The sequence below is a fragment of the Protopterus annectens genome, chromosome 8.part0, assembly GCF_019279795.1.
Source record: "Protopterus annectens isolate FY-2018-M chromosome 8.part0, PAN1.0, whole genome shotgun sequence".
Taxonomy (NCBI): domain Eukaryota; kingdom Metazoa; phylum Chordata; order Ceratodontiformes; family Protopteridae; genus Protopterus; species Protopterus annectens.
In genome coordinates, this window is record NC_056741.1 from 1,094,395,297 (window position 1) to 1,094,421,102 (window position 25,806).

The 25,806-nt window shown below is 40.3% G+C and overlaps 1 protein-coding gene across 1 annotated transcript in view; it reads left to right on the forward strand.

Moving 5' to 3' along the window:
• Positions 1-25,806, forward strand: part of LOC122809247 (heat shock cognate 71 kDa protein-like) — a 162,156-nt gene that overhangs the window by 21,780 nt on the left and 114,570 nt on the right. Inside the window, exon 2 of the mRNA XM_044080573.1 lies at positions 20,847-21,056. Within this exon, the coding sequence (XP_043936508.1) occupies positions 20,852-21,056 (205 nt within the window). The 5' untranslated portion in view covers positions 20,847-20,851. The remainder of the gene's footprint in view (positions 1-20,846; positions 21,057-25,806) is intronic.

The following is a 25,806-nucleotide window of genomic DNA, read 5'->3' on the forward strand; positions in this document are numbered from 1 at the left end:
TTACTCATTTAATTCTCTAATAACCCACTTAATCCTGTTTAGGGTTGTAGGAAAGTAGGAACTATCGTGGCATTCAGTGGGCACCAGACAGTGAAACTAATTATGGATGGGGTGCAGTTCCATTACAAAATTCAGACATACAGTCACTCACACATAGCACATACATCTGTAAGTACATGCGGAGGATAGACAGTTTATTATTTGGGAGGAAACTAGAGTACCCAATGAAAACCCACACAGATTCAAGGACAATGTACAAGCTTTGTACAGAGGGTAACCCAGCCAACACTGAGACTTTATTCTTACTTGCTTAAAATTTATTTCAGGTATAGAATTAACCTGATCACAGATACCTTCGTTACACTGACAGAGAGCTGTAGCAATGACTATCAGTGAATTGGGATTCATGAAAAAATAAATTAAAATTGCCTAGTACATTTTTGTGTTACAGAGTCTGGATACAATGTGTACTAAATTGCATAATTATTGACTCATTTCATCTAAAAGGTGATTATTCTGCCCCCCAAATTCTTAAACCTTAGAATGTCGGTAGCCAAAATAGTAACACTCCCAAGGCTGTAAAGCATTCACAATTGTTTTTTTTTTTTTTTTTGCAAGGGGGCCTGCCCACTTTACCCCTGTCCAATGTTAGGGCAAGCCCCATACCCCTGAACCACGTCTGTGAACGCGCAACTCGGAGAAGAGAGTGAGAGAGAGAGAAACAGAAAGTGAGAAAATGCAACACTCACCTTCTCTCTTTTCTCCAATTCTAACCACCATAACAGCATAATGATGATCTTTTAGGTTTGACTTTCGGAGTATCAGTCAACTAGTGACAGAGTGAGATTCTCATAATGTCCGTATTTACTAAAAGGCAGAAGTGTATGACAGACAATAACAAGAATAGTATAAATTCTAACAATACATGCATTCAATTTCATACATGAATATTTTCTCTGGTAGTAATTTTTTGTCTTCACTCTTCATTTTCCCTTCTGGGCACTTCTGCTGATAACACTTACTGTGTTTTCAGGCATGATGCCACACAAGTAATATATGTATCCCTTGCCTATCCTTGCTGTATCTAAAAAAGTAACTCCTCTCCGTTGTCTGTTACCACTACAGTATCACGTCTATGTCTACATTAGATTCCTACTTCCCTGAAGCAGTACTTGTAAGACTACATTCCATTGTAGGGTAGCTCCCCTCCTGTTTGTCCATGCAATACTGTATGCCAATACTGCTGTCTCCAAATCCTCATTGTAGTACAGTGTGCAAATGCTTGTTTCTATGGTAATCCCCTCTCATCTTGTTATAGTATATGTCAGTTCCAGAGATGCATGGTAGACCCTTTCCCAAATTCCCACCAGTGGTCATGTTCCTTATCACTAGTTGTGTTATTGCAACCCTTCCCAGGAGATATGATAGTTTCTGTCAAACGATAGGGAGGTTAAAATCTCCCAAGTGTTGGGAGTTGGTACATGTTCAGATGCTGTTCTCTCCATCCCTTCCACTGTAAATTCAGCTGACATCTAAGTGAATCCATCTTCCACATGCAGAACCTACTATTTAAATTCAGAAAGTGCTTCTAGGGTAGAGCTACTTCCTGGACTTACCATTTAAATTTAGAAGAGATCAAGTCTAATGTAAACTTTTTTTTTTTTTATCCTAGTCCTTCAATTTGCTTTTAAGCCTTTTGCTTAGTGTAGTCTTTCCCTGTAGTATAATCTGAAATTAATGGTCATGTTGAGGATATACCTTCTATGAGCCCCCTCAATGTATTTTTTATTTGTTACTCGTGTTTAGGAGTAGACCCCCTCTAACTTCATCTCTTGTTGTAATTTGTAATTAGTGTGCGTGTCCACAACAGAACCCCCTTTCCTTATCTTGATGCAATCTGTAGTTCTATCCATGTGTTAGGTAGTAACATTTAAATAGTGCTCTGGTCAGTGTTACCTGCATCACCAGATTCCAGAAACAGGTGCTGAAAAGACAAATGGGTAGTGTCTAGGCTAGAGCGCTTTTCAGCACTGCACCAAACTGCTCAGTTACATGATACATTAGTATATCCCAACAGATCGATTCATGAATGAGCTACTTATGCAACGCATTATAACAATGTTAACATTTCACTGTGACCCTATACTGTATGTATGTATGCATCATGAAATGCTGCATATTCTTGCCCAAACCTGAAGTAGCAAAACTGTATAGCATGGGGGAGGCAGACAACATAATTACCCAAAGGTGCAGCACATAATTCATAGCCAAGACATACAGAATCGTTTCTTGTGACCGTATTATGGTACGCAACTTGTCCCACATCCAGTGCTGTACATTTCTCTTTTAACAACTGGATGCTGGGTTAGCACAGGATTGTGAAGTGCTTATTAACATTCTGCTACATTGTGCCATGTTTTCTGGCACAGTGATGTGGGAATACCTTAATTCTTATTGTGGTGTGTATTTATCAGTGGGATTTATTGTTTTAATCAAACAACAGTCAAGAGTTTTATTTTTTATTGAGTTGTTAATACAATATAAAGTTCATGGTTTGTACTTAAACAAATATCCTCTTTTCTTCTGGCTATTGCAAAGGGCAACAATGCCTCACAGCACTTCATTCGCTGGTTTCATTTCTAGCTGGGGTGCCTCCTGTGTGGAGTCAGCATGTCCTTCCTGTGTCCATGTGAGTTTTTATCCAGTGTTCTGTTTTCCTGAAACATCCCAAAAGTGTAGCAGAGGTGAAATGGAAATTCTTCCAGTTGCCCATTAGTGTACATGTTGCGAGCATGCATGTGTGTGTGTGTGTGTCTGTGTGTGCGTGCGCCTCCCCTTTGACTGATAGATTGGATTCAAATCTAGGATTAGTGTCCTTGCCTTGCGTCCATTTTGTATAAAGACAGGGCCCTGTTCTCCACAATCCTGAACTGGATAAAGCAGGTATCAACGTATGAATGAATAAATGAATGAAAAAGGCATAAGACAGTATCCACTTATTGTCCCAGAATATATATTTTTATGAATCCTACACATAATTTATGCATAACTCCACTCAATATAAATAATTATTACACTGCTAAACTGAATGACTTTGGAAATCTTAATAACTGTATTACCTTTGGTCATTTAGTAGCAGATTTTACCTGATCCCATTCTAACATAAACATGCGGTAATTATATGTAAAATGCGTGGGGCCCTCATTGCCTCATGACCCCTGAGGTAAGCTCCTTCTTCCTCACTGTACCCATTTGTTGCTCCTCCTACCCTAGTATCTGATAACGCATGAGAAAGACAAAAACTGAGTAGCCGTTACTCTGCAAAGGTATGGTATTTTAATATTTTCAGGTAAGAATATTTATCCATTTTATATACTTTATGCTATTGTTTATATGATTTCTGACTTAATTATTCTTTGTTCCTAAAACTGCATTATGTCTAACATCTTTTTATCTTATTGTGTCATAAATCAGAGACAAAACCAAAACAAAACTCATAAATCATGGATGCTTTTTAAGTATTTGTAATGTTTAACTGCTGGTGTACACCGTAGAGGTTTTCTGGTGACATGAGTATTCTGAAAAATAAGAAGTTTTTTTTATTTAAATAAGTCCTGTTTTGTCACTAGGACACATCTTTGCATTTGTCCCATTTCTCCTGAGGTGGTATGACCACTTATACCTCTGTTGGGAGGTTAGCATAATGGTTAAGGTGTTTACCTTACACTTGCAGGCATGATGTGCAGGGGTTTGATTCTCACATGGGGTAACTGGCAATGCTTAAAATGGCCCATAAGGGCAGTTAGCCTAGTACTGACCCATGAACTAGTCTTTTTGCCATTGCTGTTCTGTGAAATTTGAAGAAGTGCTCCACTAATAAAACTGGACTTGATTATATCTATCATATCCTTTCAAATGTGATGCCTTGAACTATTTGCTTTCAGTGATCTTTAATATTCTGCCATAATATCATAAATTTTTAGTAGGACTGGAACTAAATGGTGCACCCCTGAAAACCCAAGACTCTTGAGAGCTAAACTTTCCAGACATTTGGTAATTAATACACAGACGTCTTTGATATTACTCACTGAACCAGAGCACCAGGAAATGATGCTTCCTCTTCTCTCATTCAGACCTCCTTTCCTCTTAATTCCCAGTCATCCTGCTGTCTGTTACCCACCCTCCACCCCTTTCTTTCAGTAGCATTTTAGCATCTTAACCTGTGGCATCCTACCCTTAACAGTCTTGTGCATTTACCATATCATTGTCTTGGCTGATCTCTAGACTGTGCAGGAACTTCCATTTGCAGTGTATAATTTTTATTGCTGACTTGTGACCCTTCAGCCAGCCTTCTCTGTACATCCCATTATATTCGGGCACTCCATAAAAAAAAAAAATCAAAATTGCTTCATCAGGCCTGCCCTCTGATAACTACTTAGGTCAATATCTGCCTATTCCTCCTATGGGGGAGAATAAATGCCTTTATTAATGTCAATATACACTTCCACTATCCATTATGTGTTTCCTGTTTTTGTGCTCTGATCTGACCTCTGCAGAATCTGTCCAGCTCCACCCCCCACACTCACACCCAGAGTTCAGGTGTTGAATTAGAGTTGAGCAAAGCTCAGATAGCAAAAGAAGTGTGAGTTACTTGGTGCCAGACACAATGACAATGTCTCCATGACTTCATTTCCGGTGAACATTGCCTCCAGTCAGTTATATGTCATCACTTTTCTGCCGAATGAAGGTGATTTCCCTGGCAAACAGTCACTGTGTCCAGTGATGGCACTGACAACACTGGGGGTATGTGTTTCAAAAGTTGGATGATTTTCTTACCATTATTAGCATTAAATCTAGACTTATTATTATTATTATTATTATTATTAATATTAATATTATTATTTAGACTATTGCACTTGTGCAATTGTCACATCTTGGAGAACTGCTGTTACATATATTAATGAATGGACTGATGAGATAAGAAATGTTAGGCAAAGAACAAATGTATTTATTTTGTATATTTTATTTTATATTTGTTTACCGGGATAGTCCAACTGGACAACATGTCCTTTTTCAGCGAGGCCCTGGGAGAAAAGATCCACCCAAAGAAATCCAAAAGAACAAGTATTTCAGAGAATACATAACAAAAAAAGAGATTACAAACAGTAGACTAAATTAGGCATTGTAAGTAAACAGGATATACAATTGGACATAGAGTATAGGTTTACATAGACTGATAACAAATATGTACAAATAAAGATACATCTGGGATAAAAGTACTTAACATACAAGGTGATAGAAAATAACTTTGAGTTATATTTACACAATTTTTGTAGGTTAGGAGAGTTCCCATTTGAGTGGTACCTATAACTTAATAGTAATGACAACAGATAAATCAACTGTGAAATCCCAGATAACAGTGTTAGTATGAAGAAAGGTTATTTAAGAGGAGTGGGAAGTTCTCAGTCTGGGGCGGAGCAAGTGCAGAGCCATTTACTGGTAAGGTGGGTTTTTAACGTTTGTTTAAATTTAGTTAAAGTAGTGCTAAATGTGATGTTGATAGGTAGAGAATTCCAAATCTTGGCAATATAATGTGAGTAGATGGATTCTTCAGCATGACTGTGTGCTGTTGAGATCTGTAAGAGGGTCTTATTGTTAGAGTGTAGAGTTCTGCTACAGAAATAAGGCTGTAGTAAGCCTTGTAGTGATGGTGTTTTTTCAGGATGATAAATGATTTTGTAAGCTATGCTGAGCCGGGATAGGTGTAAGAGTTGGAAGTTCTAAGCAGTTCAATTGTTTTAAGGCAGAGCAGTGGTGAGATCTAAATGTAGTGTTTGCTGCATACCTAGCTATTTTATTGTAACAGGATTCTAGTTTTGCCAGTTCAGTTTTCCTGAGGTTATCAGTATAGGAAATGACTGTTGTCTGTAAATATCACTCAACCTCTATTGAACAAGATAACACCATTGACAACTCTGAATTCTGGGTACAAGTATTCAGCAGTCTGAGGATTCTGAGCGTAAAGAAGAAAATTAAAAAAAAGAAGAAAAGGAAGTAGTTCACAACAAATAACAAGAAAGAAAATATACTGATAAATGTCTGTAATGCAAAGAGAATACATATTTAAAAGGACACTGCTTTGTTATGTAACATCCAGATTACAGGTAATGATAACATTTGTCTATCAGAAAACCTTCAATCTATAAAAAGCATCATTTTTCCAAAAGAGAATGTAGGAAAAAGAAACAGGGGCAGGTAAAAAGGAAGAAATCAAAAATGAATGTGGAAGGATGGAAGAAACTTACTGTAAGAAAAAAAATAGGAGAAAGACAGACATTGACAACATGGCTCAAGCTGTGGATGTACAAAGCCAGCTGGTTGAGGATTCTATGCCTGCAAATTTAATAAGCAATGAGAACAGTGTGATTAATAAGACTAAGGGTGATGAAGATCGTTCCTTTGTAACAATTGATAGAGCTGATATTAATTAATTAATTAATTAATTTGTTTATTTATATTTGTTTACCGGGAAGTTCCAACTGGACACAGGTCCTTTTTCAGGGGAGGCCCGGGGAGAAAAGCTCCACAGAACAATAAATGAGCAGCAGAGTACATGAAGAACAATTGAATATACATGCAATAGCAAATAATACATACTGCAGCAAACATTAGCTATAAATACAATATGAAACATAGTAATGAACAGATATACCACTATCTAGCTAGAGGCTAGGAATAAAGGTAAGATGTATATACAGACAGTACTAAGCTCAAACAGATACTGTTCTAAACTCATATACCTAAATCTTATATACAAATATTGCACTAAACTCAAACAGATATAAAGCAGATGCGCCACACGAAGGTGGAACAAGCTAGAAGGGCTAATGGAATGGAAGGGGAAGACAGAGGAGTAAGAGAGGAGACTGAGTGAGTGAGAAGGGAAGGGGAGGGTAAAGAGTGAGCCCGAGCCTGCAGAGGAAGGAATGCAATGATCGGACAGTGTGAGGTAGGGTGGCTAGGGGAGGGTAGAGGAAGGGGAGGTAAAAAGGAGAGTTACTAGTCTGGATTGGTGCATGGGCATAACCAGAGACTTTTTACGTGAGTTTTTAGTGCAGTCTTGAAGTGATTGCAAGAATATAGTGTGGTTATAGAGGGGGGGAGATTGTTCCATAATCAGGATATGATGCCGGAGAATAATGCTTCTCCTGCTGAGTTCTTGGGTTTGGTCACTAGCAGTAAATTTTTGCTGCTAGAGCGTAGTGGTCTAATGGAGCAGTAGGGCTGGGGAAGGTTTAAACTTTAAGAGAAGAGTTTACTAACTTGTGGATGAGAGAGAGTTGATTCAGGTGAAGAAGTTGAGGGAGTTCAAGCCAGTCAAGTTCCCTAAGTGAGATACAGTGGTGGCTGCAATGAGATGCACCAGTGAGAAACTTAGCAATTTTATTGTAGCAAGCCTTGAGCTTGTTTAAGCCTGTTTCTCTAAGGTAGGTAAGTACAGGAGAGGCGTAGAGCAAAGTGGAGATTTAAGTGGGAATTGGCAACAGAAATTTGGCTGTCTTGGTAAGGAATTGTTTGATGTGAAGTTGTTCAATCTCACCTTCATTCTGACTGATGGGTCCGGAGCCGATCCTTGGCTCTGAGTCGGCCAAATTGCAAAGCTCGAGGTCTCTGACAGCTCGAGGCCGAAACCCTATCCCACAATGCACCTCTACCTACCACAGATCTAGTTTGCCGCTGCAACAGATTATGCGTTTCTCTACAGCTCAGGCTGTTTGAGAGGTAAGTTTCATCTTTTTTCTTGGATATTTTATACAGAATAACTATTTGTTAGATTCCGAGAGTTAGGAAGGGTAGGCTATCCTTATTGGGGTTTCTGATCTTTTATAATAGTTTTGTGACATAAGAACTTGTGTTCTTGTGTTTTTTGGGGGGTGTTTGGCCCTGTTGGTTCCTTGTTCTTAGCCGGTTAGGCTTAAATAGACTTAATTTACCCTATCCCTTAAGCCGAGTTAGGCTTTTTTGTCAATTTTTCTGTAGCCGATTAGGCTTATAGCCGATTTAGGCTCATTTTAGTAGTTTACCTTTAGCCGGTTAGGCTTATTTCTTTTTTACTGCAGCTACAGCCGAGTTAGGCTTTTCTTAATTATTTTGTAGCCGGTTAGGCTTATTTTGTTTGTTGTTGTTGCTAACCTTTAATTGGTTGTTATTGTTCTATTTGACTGCTAGGATTGTACTGTGTTATTATGTCTGAAAAGGCCAAGTCAGAGTTTAAAAGTGCCCTAAATGTAATAATAATATGTCGATTACCGATGGCCACAACACGTGTCTACTGTTTGGGAGAGGTACATCTCCAAGAGGTTTGTTCCATTTGCCATGGATTCAGTGCTAGGGTTTTGGCAGAAAGAAAAAGGAAGTTGGTTGAGCGTGGCTTGATTACGTCTGCTTTCCAGTCAGATTTGGATACTGCTCCAGGGAAACCAAAACCTTCTTCTTCAGCTTCTTCTGCGAGTTCAGATCCGAAGGGCTCTTCGGGAAGGTCTCCAAGAAGGTTCCTGTATTGGCTCCACTGTCATCGGAACCAACTGTACAGGTAGTTGGTAGGAGCTGGTTCCCAGTCCTGGAACCAGTATCTCCTACATTGAGATCCCCGATTCTGGGTTCACCGGCTCCACCTGTAGCTTCCTCTCAGGCTTCCAGACTTTCTGATTCGAATGTGGATCGTGTGGTATGGAGACTGTTACAGGATCCAGCGGTAGCTAAAATTCTGTTGGCTATGAGTCAGGCAGCTTCAGAACCAATAAAGTCCTCTCCTATGATTTCTGCTCCTCCTCCGACTCAAATTGAGATGTCGGAGCCAGAGGAGGCCGTTCAGTCGTTTGTGGAACCGTTGGTTCCGACACTCACTTTGGACCTGTCGGCACCGACAACCCTGATGTCCTCTGCTCTGGCGGCAGAATCCGTGAGCTGACACTCTCCCGTCGGTTCCAGGGAGGGGAGTTGAACCGATGGGTCGGTTCTGACTTTCCCCCTTGGAGCTTCGGCACAGATGAGTTTGGCTCCTACCTCTGGCTCTGAGCCGGCAGTTTTGGTGTGGGAGGAGTCTTCAGTATCTTTGGACCCAGGTGCTTCCTCGCATCATAGCTGTGGTGCTTTCGATGCCATGAGGATGGTTTTGGCCCCCAGACAGCCACTGCCTCTGATATGACCACCTCCTCCCGAAAAGCGCCAGAATCTTCTCCTTCACTGCAGACCCACCATAAGAGTAGAGACCCAGAGCCTCAGGAAGCTCCATTGGGGGAACCCTGCTCTTCTGAGACCTCCCCAGAAGTTCCCACTGAGGAGGTCCCTTGGAAGAGGTTATGTAAGAGGAGACATTTAGAGTCCTCGCAGGAATCCATCACATCTGACACTGATTTGGAGGAATCGGAAGGGTCCCCAAAGTCCCCATCTGAGGATATCTTCTTTGCGGATATCCTAGAGATCCTTAAGCAGAGGGGTGACTGGCAGCCCTTTAACCCTACTGAGGATGAATCGGTGCTCCTGAAGGCTTTCGAGTCTCGACCCTCCACCTCTTGGGTTTTACCGTCCTTCGATGAGTTGATGGATCTTTTGTCTCGGAGGGCGTGGGAGTCACCAGGTTCTATGGAGTCTGTCCCTAGGAGGCCCAACAAATATATTTCAGCTCCTCAGGACAAGTCTTTCTTATCCAAACCTATACCTGTTGATGCCATGGTGGTTGCGGCAGCCACAAAGAAAGAGATGTCGGAGACCTCTACGTCTGTCCATCCTCCTAATATGGAATCTAGGATTATGGACCAGATACAGCAAGCGCATGTTCAGTTCTATGACCTTTGCTCTTCAGTTCTTGAACTATCTAACCCATTTCACAAGGCTTCAGAGAGATCTCCTGAAAGAGCTAGGAGATACTCTTCAGGGTGCAGTAGCCGATTCAGTGGCGGACAAAGTGACGTCTCAGCTTGCTACCCTCAATTCTATTGTTAACTCTTCCATGCACCTCATATCTTACACAGCTGATGGGACGAGTAGGGCAATGGGTACAGGAATTGCTCTGCGGAGACATTCCTGGATGCACATATGTTCCTTTGCAGAACCTTTCAAGTCATCATTTGTGAATGCCCCTTTTGATGGTTCTTCTTTGTTTGGACCAAAAGTTAAAGAGACACTCACCAGATGTGAACAAGACGGAAAGGCTCTATCTGCCGTAGGAGTCTGTTTTTCACCCCTACTAAACCTTATGCTAAAGGTCATAGGGAGGAAAAATGTGGTTCTACAAAGCCCAAGGAGCCTTTCCGAACTCATGAGGTGAAGCCTCCTCCAGGGGCAGAGGAGGGGGCAATGAAGGAAGATGACACCCACGCGGCAGAGGGGGGTCCGCAAAACCAGGGCGACAGGGATCAGTTCCTTGGGAAGCCTTATCAGCACTCCTGAAAGGAGGCCCTACTGTCCTGGTCTGGAGGCAGTCAGGGGACGTTTGTCTTTGTACCTAGGCACCAGGCTGAAAATCTCAGAAGACCGATGGGTACAAAACATTATATCCCAAGGCTATTTCATCCCCTTTCATACCAAACCCAAACCAACAAAAGGAATCCCAGATGTTCCACCCAGTCTATGGGATGTGGCAACAGTAGAGGTTCAAAAACTATTACAACAAAGAGTCATCCAACTAGTCCCAGCAGACCAGCAAGGATCTGGAACTTGCTCAAGATTCTTTTTGGTGCCAAAGAAGACAGGGGACTGGAGACCAATTTTGGACCTCAGCAGACTCAACAAATATGTAGTAAAGACAAAGTTCAGGATAGTCATGCTTCAGTCCATCCTCCCATTCCTAGGGAAGGACAATTGGATGTGCTCATTAGATCTTCAGGATGCGTACTACCATATCAAAATGGCCAGGCCATCCAGAGATCATCTGCGCTTCAGGCTGGGAGCCAGTCACTTCCAGTTTCGGGCCCTGCCCTTCAGTCTCACTACAGCCCCCAGAGTGTTCACCAAATGTCTGGCAGTGGTCATGGCTCTTTTGAGACATCTAGGAATCCAGGTGTTTCCGTATTTGGACAACTGGCTCCTCACCGCACCCACCAGGCATCAGATTATTCAGGCAAGGAACACTGCCTTAAAGCTATGTTGCCAACTGGGCATTATGATAAATTCAGAAAAGTCTGCTTTATTGCCGTTGCAGCGTACAGTGTTTATAGGAGCAGACTTAGACACAGTCAACATGTCTTTAAAGCTTCCTTCAGAAAGAGTGCTTACCCTACGACAACAGATTTCAGATCTCCTGTCAAAATACAAAGCACCAGTATCACAGATTCTCAAGTTGCTCGGCACCATGGCAGCAGCTGTCATTGCAATATCTCTGCCGAGATCTCACATGCCCATTCTTCAGTGGCTGCTATTCACACGGTGGATGTTTCAGGACTTACCATTGGATCACCCTGTTCTGATAACCAACTCCCGCAAGGACGATCTTCGGTGGTGGCTAACATCTGAGTCGGTGACCATGAGACATCCCTTTGTCCTCCCGGTTCCAGTTGCAATGGTGACTATGGATGCCTACCTGATTGGGTGGGGTGGGGGCATTATCAGGGATGGACAGCCCAAGGTACATGGCAGGTTCATGAGGCTCATTTGCGCATCAATGTCCTAGAGATGAGACCAGTTCTGTTAGTGTTGCAATTCTTTCAAGACTCTCTTCCTCTGGGCACAATTGCAATCCAGTCAGACAACATGTCCGTAGTCTGGTATATAAACAAACAGGGAGGAACCAGATCTTACCCCCTATGTAAAGAGGCTCTAGGATTGTGGAAATAGGCAGAGTCCACCCAGCACTTTCTGATAGCAAAGCACATCCCGGAGAAATCCAACCTGATAGCAGACAAGCTCAGCAGGGCAATTCTGTTGCCTCAAAGAGTGGTCTCTCAAGAACGAAGTAGCGTAAATGATTTTCTGCAGATGGGGCCAGCCTTGTTGCAACATCTTTGCAACTCCCATGAACACCAAATGCAGTAACTACTTTGCCCTGATCCCTCAACAGGAACAATCCCCGAGGGACTCACTCATACACGATTGGCCTCCCGGACTCCTTTATACCCTCTCTCCCTTTCCCCTGATTCCCAACGTTTTGCAGAAAGCCAGTTTTCTGGGCAGAACACATCTTAATAGCCCCATATTGGCCCCGTCAAATCTGGTTTCCCTTTCTGAAGCCTCACTTAGAAGAAGAGCCTTGGATCCTGGACCCAGTGCCAGATCTTTTGACCCACTCTTCAGGAGCTCTACACCCTTCACTTCACTCCATCAAACTGACAGCTTGGCTGCTCCAATTCCTAGAATAGCCAGGTTCCAAAATTTATCAGAAGAAGCTCAACATATTCTGTTGTGCTCACACAAGTCTTCAACCAGGAAACTATATCTCAGTAAGTGGAAAAGGTTTTCCATCTGGGCTCAGCAGAATAACATTGACCCCTTTCTAGCCTCCATTTCGGATATCTTAGAGTTTCTGACCAAACTGTTCAACGAAGGAGCTGCAGCAGCCACCATTCGAGTACAACTGGATGCTATATCTAATTTCTGTATAGGTGTATCTGGAAATGGTATTATGTCTAACAAGCTGGCGAAGGCCTTTTTGAATGGTGCGATGCACTTAAAACCACTGATTAAATCTCCTACTGCCCCATGGAATTTGAATCTAGTCCTATCCAAGATTATTCTCCCACCCTTTGAACCTGCTTCTTCTTGTGAGATGAAATATCTTTCTTTGAAGGCAATTTTCTTGGTGGCCATTACTTTAGCACGCAGAATTTCAGAGTTGCAAGCCCTTTCGGTTAAGCATCCATATTTGATATTCCACAAAGATAGGGTCTCCCTCAGGACGAATCCGTCGTTCTTACCCAAAATTTGTTCTGAATTCACCCTTAACCAGGCAATTGAGTTACTTGTTTTCTTTCCTAATCACTCTAATCAGTTGGAGTATATGCTTCACAAACTTGACATCCATAGTCAACTTTGTTTCTATTTGGACAGGAGAAAAGACCATAGAAGTGCTGATCCATTGTTTGTCTCCTTCTCAGAGTCCAAAAAAGGTGCACCAGTGTCTAAATCTACCTTATCCATATGGCTTTCTGACTGCATATCCTTTATTTACCATGAGGCAGACATTTCTTTACATGACAAAGTCAAAGCTCATTCAACCAGAGCTGTTTCTACTTCCATAGCCTTCTTGGCCAGACTACCCATTGATTCTATTTGTGCAGCTACCACATGGTCAAAGCCACAAACCTTCATGTCTCACTACAAGGTAGATAAGGCCTCTAGGGACAGAGCTTCATTTGGGTCTACTGTCCCTAGACAGGTACTCCCTTGAGCCACCCATGTTTATGGTGCTGGGGACGCTACCCATCAGTCAGAATGAAGGCGAGACTGAACAACTTCACATAAAAAAAGTTATGTACTTTTCATAATGTTCCACGTGAGTTGTTCTTCTCACCTTCATTCTTACAACATTCCCACCTACCGCCATCCAATGTCTGGAAGTTCGAGTGGCTATACGTTGGTTTTGGTTCTCCTGAGGAGTTTCCTCTCTCTAGTTATCTCTAAGATTTACTTGAAATCTGGGGTAGGTTTCACGCTAGTTGGCAGCAAACAAGATCTGGGGAGGGTAGATGTGCATTGTGGGATAGGGTTTCAGCCTGATGATAATCACTGTTGATGTGACATCCCGACACAGTGTACAAAATTGGAAATAAGGGGGTTATGGATGGAGGGACAGATGGCTGTATTCCTCCTCTGGGGAAGTTAAATAAATAAATTTCCTTTTCCCTCAGAAAGGAAGTAAATGGTTCAGATGTTGATGGCAGTCAACCTTTGTAGACAATGAGCCAAATACTTGCCTGAAGCCCTGTGACAGTCCAACATCTGTGGGGCCTGGGACAAGTTTGGGGCCTGTTCTGTCATACTGTTACACTTATCAAGGGAATCCTAATACTGCTGTTTTGGTGCATGTAATGGCTAAAGTGTTAACTGACATCTGACCTGCACAAATAAACAGGAATGCTTTGTCATCATTTTGAGAGTTTTTTTTTTCCAAAGTCTTCTTCCTGTTAAGCTCCAAATATCCAGGCTCTGGACATGAAACTGTCAAAAAACTGACTGCATTTTTCAGTCTAGGGTTCTTTGACATAGCTTTTTTATAACACTTTTTTGACAAGTTACTTTATCCCTGAACTGGGAACCTTTGTAGGTATAAATCCATTGCTTCATTCTACTTTATTATTTATTTATTTATTTATTTTATTTTACATTTGTTAACTGGGAAATTCCGACTGGACCAGGTCCATTTTCAGAGGAGGCCCAGGGAGAAAAGCTCCGGCATCAAGTTATATTAGTACAGTACATCCAACATAATACACAAAACAGGTTACATCATGTATGCTGAGCATAGTAATATAACAAGAAATTAATAAAACACTCCAGGTAAAAGAAGATATAGAACATAGGTAAAAAGACAATGTCAGTTATACATTGATAAGAGAAGAAAATTTATCAAGTAAGATTCGAAAGTTAAAAGTACCCTTTAAGGTGACCAAGCCTACAGGGGATCAGAGATCCAGCATGTGATCAGAGAGGAGTTTGGGGAGCTAATAGCAGTGTGGGTGGGGTTATGCGATACAAGGGCATAACCAGGTACTAAGAAGATGCGATTTGAGGGAGTTTTTGAATATGGATGTGGAGGGGGCAGTGGACACGGATAGAAGAAGAGAGTTACAGTTTCTGGCAACGGTGTGGGAGTAGAGCACTTTCCCTGCATTATTGTTAGCCTTGGTGATGGAGAGGAGAGATTTTTCACTAGCTCTTAGGTTCCAGTTTGCAGTATAGACAGTAAGTAGGTTGGATAATGAGGGTTTTTTTCAGGATATTTGAGAATATTGTAGGCTGTGCCCAGCTGGTGATAGTTAAGTAGCTGTGGTAGCTCAAGCCATTTTAGTTCTTTTAGTGCAGTACAGTGATGGGTTCTATAGGTTGAGTTAGTAGCAAAATTGGCTATTTTATTGTAGCATGACTCTAGGTTGTCTAGGTCACATTGTCTGATATGGAGAAAGATTGGTGCTGTGTATAATAGAGTTGAGAGGAGGTGGCTTTGTGCATGAGTGACTCTTGCATTTTGTGAGAGAAAGGACTTATGCCTATATAGGGAACCTAGCTTTATGTGTACTATTTTATGGTATATGAGATGTGAACATCAAAATGGAGATTATTGTCTATTTCAATGCCCAGAAGTTTGGTATGGTTAGAAGGGGAGATAGTGGTGCCGTCCTTAGATGTTATGGTAAAGGAGAGGGTTTTTTTATGTATTAGGGGTAAATAGTAACAGCTTTGTCTTTTTGGGATTTAAAATTAGTTGGATACCTGATATCCATTTTTCTACTGAGGTAAAGGTAACTTGAGTGAGTGTATGTAGGGTGGTGGGAGATGAAGCGGAGCAGATCAGGGTTGAATCATCCACATATTGTATGAGTGTAGCATGTTGTGTAAAGCTATTGAGGTTATTTGTGAAAACAGAGAACAATAGTGGGCCCAGTATAGAGCCCTGTGGGACTCCTATGGTGGCTGGAAGTTGTGTAGACAGAGTTCCTTTCCAATAGACTGATTGTTGCCTGTCAGATAGGTAGCTTCTGAACCAGGCTATAGTAGAGGAGGTGAAGGATAATGATGTTAGTGAGTCTAGTAGAATGGAGTGGGAGACCATAACAAATGCTTTTGAGAGGTCTAGGAAAATGGCTGATACATATTTGTTATCATTCCTGTGAAGGTTTATATGATTAGTAAAGGATAGAAGGGCTGTGGTAGTGCTGTGATGTGGACGGAAACCGTGTTGTGTGGTAGATAGTAGATTGTGTGTGTTAAGAAATGTCATCACTTGCAAGTGGATGCATTTCTCAAGAATTTTGGATAGGGGGGCAAAGGATGGCAATAGGTCAGTAGCTGAAGAATTCGTAGTACTTACCTCCTTTATGGAGAAGAATGATGTGAGATACTTTCCAGAGTTTGGGTATGTAGGATTCTAGTATGGAGCGGTTGATTAGGATGGAAACCGGATATGATAGCGAGTCACTAGCCATTTTTAGGTCTGCAGCAGGTATGTTATCAGCTGCCAATGTGGTTGACTTTAGTTTTAGGAGGAGTTTTTTGATAGTTGAGGTGGGCACTGGTGATAGACTGAAAGAGGGGTGATGTGGGATAGGTTGGATTGTGATTGAGGTAGACTGTTTTTGGTTATTTGACTGGACAGGGCTAAGATGGATTTAGTAAAATGGTTATTAAATTGAGAAGCTATGTCTAGGGTATTGTTAGTAGAGCTGGGTGCTGGAGTTGGGGTTTTGCCTGGCTTTAGTAGGGAGTTAATGGCATGCCAGAATTTTTGTGGATTATTTGAATATTTCCTTTGGGTGCTAAGAAAATAGTTTTGTTTGTTTATTTTGGATTCAGCGTTGGCATTGTTTCTAAGCTGTTGATAGTATTGCTTGGAGCTAGGGGGTTTGTCAGTTTTGCAGATTTTTCAGGCTTAATCTCTAGCTTTTAGTAAGGCTCTGGTGTCCCTACTTAGCCAGGGTGTGTAGTTGGCTTTAACTCTGATCTTTCTGCTGGGAGGTAGACTGTTAAGGATGTTAGAGAAGGTAGTATTGAAGTAGTCTACTGCCTGGTCTATCCCAAGTGTCTGTAGTGGTTCCCAGTTGCAGTGGCTTAGGGGGGTCTATATCAGCATACTGAATGCTGAAAACGCCGAATGCAATTTAATCGAACTGAAATGTTCGAAATGTCAAAACAGCGAACTGACGGAACATCGATTTCTTTCCCAGGGAAAGAAATCGGTGTTCAGTGCAAAAAAAAATTTTTTTTTTTAATACTTTAAACACTGACAGAAGTGGGGTGCTTCATCCCCCACACCCCCAAACGTGAGGGACTGTGCCCCCACAACCCCCATACTTAAATAAACCAACTCTGAGACCACACTACAGTGGAGGAAATAACAAACTCCGATGACGGCTCACCGATTTCTTTCCCTGGGAAAGAAATCGATGTTCTCTCAGTTTGCTCTTCTGAGATTTTAAATATTTCAGTTCGATTAAATTAAATTTGGCATTTTCAACATTCGAAATGCTGATAGGAACCCAGCTTAGGACAGTATATAGGTATTGTGGGGTAAGGTTACGGTCATCTCATATGAGTTTGTAGACTACTCGTTTGGGGTGATTGGAGTGTTTGTGGAGTAGGAAGGTGGGGAGATAATCACTTAGCTCACCTGGGAGACAGCCTACTGTGTAGTTTTGCTTGAGATAGTTGGTTAGTGTCCAGTCCAGTTTGGATTCTTTCTTTGTTTTCTTATCTATTCTAGCTGGTTCTTCAATTAGTTGAGAGAACCCATATAGATTGATATGTGTAGAGGGGCTGCTGGAGTTACAGGCTGCCCAGTCGGTGTTAAGGTCTCCTAGTAGGATTGTTTCCTGAGGTAGATTGCCCTTTGTCCAGTGTAGGATGTCTTCTATTATGAGTGAGTTGTTGCCTGGAGGTATGTAGCAGCATATTATATTGATCTTCTTGGTGTTTCTTATGGATATGACAGAAAATAGGACTTCAGCATTTTGAAAAGTGGGTGGTGTGGTGTGCAAGGGTTGGAGGTTAAGGGTGTTTTTAAAGAGAATGGCTACTCCTCCTGCTTTCCTGTTTGTTCTATCAGATCTAAGTGTATTATAACCTGGGGGAGAAAGTCTTCATCTTGGATACTGGGTTTAAGCCAGGTCTCAGTAATGGTGAGTACATCAGGGTTGTAGTGGGCTATGAATGCATGTAGGTCTGTTAGCTTGTTGGTAATACGTCTTATGTTGAAATTTAGGATCAGCAGGTCAGATGTTTGTCTGGCTGAGAGGGGACCTGGATTTGGGTGAATGTCACCAGAGGTTAGCAGAGTTTGTAGGAGTGTCAGTATGTGCTTTTTAATATTAATTGTTTGTGAGCTCGGTCTATGTGTGTTTTTCTTAGTGTGGTGAGATGGTGTCATTTTTGTTAGTAATATGTAGTTGTAAGATTTATGATTGTGGGGCAGATGTAGAAGTGTGAGTGGGTCTGAGAGGGTGGGCTAGTGTGGGTAGTGTGATAGAAGTAGTTGTGCAGTGGTAGGTCTGTTTGTAAGGAAGTTAGGAAGGTTAGCGATAGTAGAGCTGGTGATAGGGATGTGAGTGTGGGTAACATGATACTACTTTGAGTGAGTAGTACAACTAGGATTCCTGGATGGTTTGTGAGGATGGAGGTGTGTTGTCTGGGAATGTGTTGTTGGGAGTGGGATCAGCGTGGGATGTAACTGGATTGGAGGGTGGGGGAAGTTAGGATGAGTGGGTTGGGCTAGTTGTTAGAGAATTAGGGGTTGGACTACTGGTCAGGTGATTAGGGGTTAGAATAAAGGTAGAAGTAGTGCAGTGAGGGCAAGCGGAGCGGGGCTAACACTGACTCCAAGTGTTTCTTTAGGCTTTGGTAAGTATGTAGTGTTAGCTTAAATGGTTATATGTTAAACTGAATTTTAAACTGAATTTTTAACTGTATTTTAAACTGTATGTTTGCACTAAGTTATAGACTATGTTATGGGCACAGAGTATAATTTTCTGACATTCTTAAAAGGATATAAAATTAAAGCTGGGGTTAGTTATAGATGAAACAGGAGAGGTAATGAAATGCTATTTTATAGATCTGAGTATTTCTCAAAAGAAAATAGACTTTAGTTTTTTTTGTGTGTGTGTGTGGGGGGGGGGGGGACTAACTGGAGAGTATTATGCAGCTGTTTCTTCCAGGTGATGTACTCATCAGTACAGTGGTTTGATTAAGGAACTATACAGCAGAATGTACTAATACACTCACTAACATTTGTTTAAGTTAATGCAGGTAAAGTATTTTACTGTCTAGACACTTGAAAGTTAAGCACCTACATTAGTGTTTAGTCTCTTTAGTTGCAGGGCAAGTGTTTGTGGGTGCCCAGTGCTCAAGAGAGAAGTTTGAAATTTCCATTGCTTGATATGGGGGGGCAGAGACCTGCTTGACGTGATGGGTGGTTTGGATTACTGAAAGAAAAATAAAAGAAAAATGTAAGAGAGCATTAGGTTAAGGCAGGACATACTGTATGACCAGTCAAATTGGACTTAGTTTAGCAATAGTCAATAACAAAAACTCCATTCACTTTGTAACACAATCCAAGTTTATAGTTTTAGTGATTTCACTCTTTGGAACTGTATTATAGTTTATCCTATGCCCATAGTAGAGGCTGCTAATAATTCACCGCAGTGGTACAGTGGTAGCATTGTTGCCTCCCAGCAAGAGGTTCTCCTGTTCAATTCTTGGCTGGAGTGCCTTCTGTGTGGAGTCTGCATGTCCTCTCCATGGTTGACTGGCCTCTGAAAGACATGCGTGAATGGGTGTGCCTTTGTTGAAGGTTGGGTGTCGGGCTGGCAACTCGGCACCATAAAAAAATCTATTGCCAATCATTAGCGGACCAGAGTTCTGCTGTGGCGACCCCTAACCGGGAAAAGCCGAAAAGACAAACAAAAACTTTACCTGTATAATCCTGAGCTGCCTTATAAATGTTCTGTGCAAATTTGTAAAGCTTCAATTCCTTAAATTGTCCACCATGAAAATGTTTTTTTGCCCCATAGGACAAATTGAATTAAACATGTGATAATCATAAACTAAAAGAAATATGGACTGCTTTACTACTCATCAAAGGCAGACTCTATGAAAAGCCAGCTTTCCAAGCATGACTCAGTGAAACTGAACTCCTCTCTCTTTGTTTTCCATAGGAAATCACTACTGATGTAGCATCTATGCACACCTTCAATGATTCCTTTCTTTAGGGAGAGTTTCCATTCTCCATGTTTGCACAATCATAGAACTGGTATATATTAGTCTGAGGGAGGCTTACTTTTAATTTTTTCATTGGATTGACTTTTGACCAGTTGTTTTCTGGGAGTTACATCCTCATATAATTGTAACTTGACTCACAGAGCAAGCTGTTTTCTTCATTAAAAGAAAGCATATACAACTGCATTTATAATGCAAGCTGCAAGACAATAAGCACTGTAAATGGAAGTCTTTAGGGCTTTTTGTATATCACAGGCACAGTTATTCAAAGGCGTGGTGACTGCCTGTTTCTGTATTCTGCTTAGCATTTGAGACACATATTTAGTGTGCCCTGCTGTGTGTTTGCATCATTTACTTCTGAACATTTTGGACATTTAATCTCTCAGTTGCTGTTTTCATATTGGATCTTAAGTAGCCTTGAATGAATTCTATATTTGTTGCAGTCAGATCCACATTGAGACATTAAACTGCCAGCAAACATTGCTCAAAGGAAGCAAACTTCCTCAAAAATGCACCTATCAAAAGTGCAAGTGAAATCAGTAAAACCATTTTCTTAACTCCCTACACAATCCCATTAGGTGTAAAAACATTAATGTACTATTTTATACCACAACAACATTCTTCAGTAAGTCTCCATAAGTTTGTTCAATTTTTTACATAGTTATCTAGACCATTTCAGAATGAGACTTGTAACTTCTGAAAGCATAGAAGACAACTGTGTATACCATTGTAACTATACTGTACTATATTGCACAGTACCACATCATGTGGCAGTATACTATTCTCTGCTATGCCATACTGTACTTTGCTGTATTATACTGCACATGATATTTCTAAGGAAGTACTAAAATAATCTGCTTTCTAGATATGAGGTTAGAAAGTGCCAGAGACTTCTATTTTAATATATATTTTTTTCATTTCTACAGTAACCATGTCAAAAGGACCTGCAATTGGTATTGACCTTGGGACCACATATTCCTGTGTCGGAGTTTTCCAGCATGGCAAAGTGGAAATTATTGCCAATGACCAAGGGAACCGCACCACTCCCAGCTATGTTGCTTTCACAGACACAGAACGACTCATAGGAGATGCTGCCAAGAATCAGGTGGCAATGAACCCAAGCAACACTATCTTTGGTAAGGTATCTGTTCAGTCAGTAATGGACTAAAACTTCCGGAAAGATTTTCCTTAAACTACAAATACAGTAATTAAGGATACAAGGACAGTATTAGAAAAAAAACAGTTGTATTATTTATACTGCCTGTTTTTAGGTGGCCCCTAATAATGAATTCAAAATGTTCTGCATAATTACGTTTTTGTTTCAAAGAATCACATTCTAGTATACCTCCTAGTTTCATTGCTCAGATAGAATTTAAAGGATTTGTCTTTCTTACTTTACGGTTTATGCTGAGCATTGTTGTGTTCTTGATTTCTTCTTATTTATGACATTGTATAGACTTGCATCTTGAACCAAGTGGTAAAGTAGTTTCTTGATAGATCAGACTATTTTGTGTACTATTTGTCCATCCACAGACATTCTGCAGTGTATTATGTCATGTTTGCTGCTGGTATGTCACATCAGAACCCAGTCAAAAATCTCTTACTCTACTGTACTCCTTAACTTTTCCATACCTTTCTAACAAAATACTGTAACAGTCCTTGTAGCAAATGGTAAGCATTCCATATTTTCCTAGTCAGCATTCTAAAAACAGTTCTCTTTCTTGAGCTCAGTCTGTTTGTCTCCTGTACGATAGCTGTACTGTGGAATGATTCAATATCCTTCTTACACTCACTGAAAAACATGGATGAGTAAATTTGTCTGTGTAGGTTTCACTGGCATTGAAGTCGTAGCTCTGATTAAACTGCAGACTATCTAGCAGCTGAAGAGCAGCCTGGGAGAGTTAGGACTGAGCAACAAAAACTCAGCTTTCCTGTCTCAGGTGAGGGAGTGTGACTATGTCACAGAACTGGCTGATGAAAACCAGATGCTAGCCTCGGCAATAGAAATTGTTTAATTTAGAATCTGCACAGAGGTGGCAACATAGGGCACCAGTTCTGCATGCATTGCAAATGGTGTATGCAGATGAGTCAGGGATTAGAACATAAGAAAACCCTCTGCAGCTGTAGATGACACTATCTAGCTTTTGGATGCTGCCATTTACTGCTGTACAATAACATGGGTCAACAAAAAGTTTACTCTTCTGTCGCACCTATCAACCTCAGTGCAAAAAGTCCTGACAAAGCCCAAAATAATGGGGGGACAAATGCCCCAAAAATAGGGCAGATTTCAATAATTGCATTTATACACTCAGAAAGTTGCTAGGATAACATGATTTGTATTAGCATGCATTTCATGAAGGATATTAAGTCTGAAACTCAAATGCATGCCATTATTTAGTGACTCAAACCCTCACTGATTTGTCAGAAAACCACAAACTTTATGAGGAACAGAGCAAAAATATGACACAAAAATCTGAACATTCTGCAAAAATCTGGACACTTGAAACATATGCTCCCGTGAAAGGACAGGCTCTAAGGGATTATGTGAGGTATTATATTAGGCAGTATAGAGGAATGTAGGATACTAGGTGGTCACTGGAAGTGATCAAAACGTAGGTGCCCCAAACATGCTGAGAACTGATGAAGGCTAATTAATGTGATAAGACATTGTGCACATTTAAGGGACATACCTCTGCATTATTATGCATTATGGCTCAACAGACTTAATAAGTTAAATGCAGTTGCTTTTAAACTTAATGATCACCTATCCTGCTGAATGTTTCATTATCCGGTAAGAAAAGCAACCATATCTTGGTTCTAGCCTCAAAATCTAGTTCAAACTCCTAAAGAATGCAGCAGCTAATATTCCTTTACTGCAGCACGAGTTCGTAAAATTTCCCTGTTCTATCTACGGCTATGACATCTATAAATTAAAAGTCAGGAAAATAATTGTATCTGTCCTAGCATTTTTCTGTGCAGCACTGTCACTATAGTCAGAGCATTACTATCCGCTGCATTTCTGAACATTATACATTGGTGTACTGTTTGCACACTGAAGACCAAACATTCTCAGCAACAGCCAAATGAGTCATTCATATCTAATGTCTAGTATGCATATTTCCTGTATAACTACCTACAAGTGTCTACCACTAAACATCTTGGACATTGTTAAAATCAAGTTCAGACTGCACACAGTATATTCACACCTTTATTTTATGAGAGCAAACATTAAGAATTGCACTGGCATATCTTCTACTTGATTTTTGCAGGGTTTGTTTGTCTTTTCCCAGTTAGGGGTCACCACAGCAGAACTCCAGTCCACTAATGATTGATAGTCAATTTTTTATGCTGCTGAGTTGCTAGCCCGACACCTAGCCTTCAGTGAAGGAACACCCATTCACGTATGTCTTTTGGAGACCACTCGACCACAGGGAGAACATGCAGACTCCACACAGAAGGTGCTCCAGCTGAGAAACGAACAGGAGAACTTCTTGCTGTGAGGCAACAGCTCTACCACTGTACCACTGCAACATGTTATAAAAATGCCAGTGAGCTCCATAGTTCACAGAAATTCAAGAAGATAAATGTCAGCCTGCAGAAAACCAATAATATCCATGTTTATTTCATTCCTTAGGAGCATAGAAAATCCTAGCTCTGAAAAAAAAAGTTATTTTATAAATATTTAAAGAATGCTCCTAAAATGGGCAAAAGCACACTGTCTGGTTACAAGCAGTCTAGGCCTGTGAAGTAACTGAATCTAAACACAGAGTGGAAAATGCCTTCATTGTCTTATAGTTATACTATTTATAGAATTTTTATTAACCATGATAGAAGGACGCAGAAAATGCAGATACATAGACACCCATTTACTTCTCTGCTTCTAGTTTAAAATCCTAAGTAGTATTTGCTTACATTCTTTGAAATTCACCAGCAATAATATTTTGTTTATGGGTCAGAATCTTGACAATGTAGTCAAATTGAATAAAGCATGCTGCTTTGGAACAACAGCATAATGTGTGACTAGGCTGTGCTGGGGTCACTAAGGCCAGAAATGATACTGTGAAACTAATCATGGATATAATCATGATTATGTGTGGGCTTTTATCTTCAATAATAGCAACCTCTACAAAGTTTAAGCAATTGTGATACATTTTAGGCATTTTAAGGCATAAGGATAAGGAATAAATAGACAATATTATTTATGTAAAGGATTTATCTTCCAGACAGTTTGACAGCTTTAAGTTTTGCCTTTATTTTCTTCCAGTTATATACATAAAGCAGTGTCCTTCATGAATTGTGGTCAGCAATCACACTAAAATCTCTCATGTGATTGATTACTGCTTACTTCACTCTTCTGTATAATCACAATCGGTAATCTGACACCATTTTAATTACTTCATCATTTTGTGTATGCATTTTTTGCATTTGTTACTTTATGCACTTACAGAGAGAATACATGTGCATCTGATGTTCTTTTCTGCATGTATCTGTGTGTATGTATGTGTGTGTGTGTGTGTGTGTGTGTGTGTGTGTGTGTGTGTGTGTGTGTGTGTGTGTGTGTGTGTGTGTATGTGTGTGTGTGTGTGTGTGTGTATATGTGTATGTATATATATATATATATATATATATATATATATATATATATATATATATATATATATGGTTCCACTTTATAATCTCGAAATACTGAAATCCCAAATTTCAGTATCTCGAGACCATAAAGTCTAAATCTTAAAATACTGAAAGCCCAAAACCGCGAAACACAAAATCGCAAATATAAACAAAACATACACCACACATCACATACATTATCCGAACCACACTACAACAAATCAACAAACAAAACACACACACAAAGACAAAAACACAAACCAAAAAGCCTTCACAACATATAAGCAGGGGGACAAGTCCCCTTGCACCCCCCTTATGTATGTATACTAACTCTGAGATAGCACCAAACAGAAAAAGACAGCAAACTCACCACTAGACACTCTACAGTATGCTCGCACACACATCACAAATATACAAACACCACCAGTTTCAACACTTAAACACTCATACTTTTACCTGCCTACCCTAACCCACACATAAAACTTCAAACACACTCGCATACACTAAAACACAAACCTAAAACCCTAACAAAACACTCACTTACCTTACATACCAGCTAAATACACATACTTAATAACACATAACCATAACCATAACCATAGCCATAACCATGAATTTGACATTTCCGGATTCGTGTTTATGGAGTTTCACAATTTTGAAAATTCAACTTTATGGTCTCGGGATTTCAAGATTATAAAGTGGAACTATATATATATATATATATATATATATATATATATATATATATATATATATATATATATATATATATATATATACACATACATATATAGCTACTGAAATATTGGCACTCAAATTGTCGAGTGCTGACAAGCTGAAAAAAAAAATACTGAAAAGACAGAAGAGCAAGTCTGAAAATCGTTATTCTCCTTTACAATTCTTTTTTCAGGGGGCAAGCCCCCCCCTCCCCGAACTTGTATATACCAAATCCAAGATTGCCATACCTTGGAAAAAAGGCAGGATTCTGAAAAATGGTATCTCACACTTTGCATATGTAAGTCTGTTTATATATATAAGATTAACATTTGCTTGGTCGAACACCCTTTTTCTCATGTGAGAAAAAAGCTGGCTTGTGTTATCAAAAATTAACTGCTCGCATAGGCTGGCTTTTTTATGTAAGAAATTGCACTTCAGAAAAAATCGAGGAATTTGCACTTTTCCCACTGTAGTCTGATCTCAGAGTTGGCATATATTATTAGAGTGGTGAGTGGGGATGCAAAGACTACAAACAATTTAACACACTTCAGTTATTCT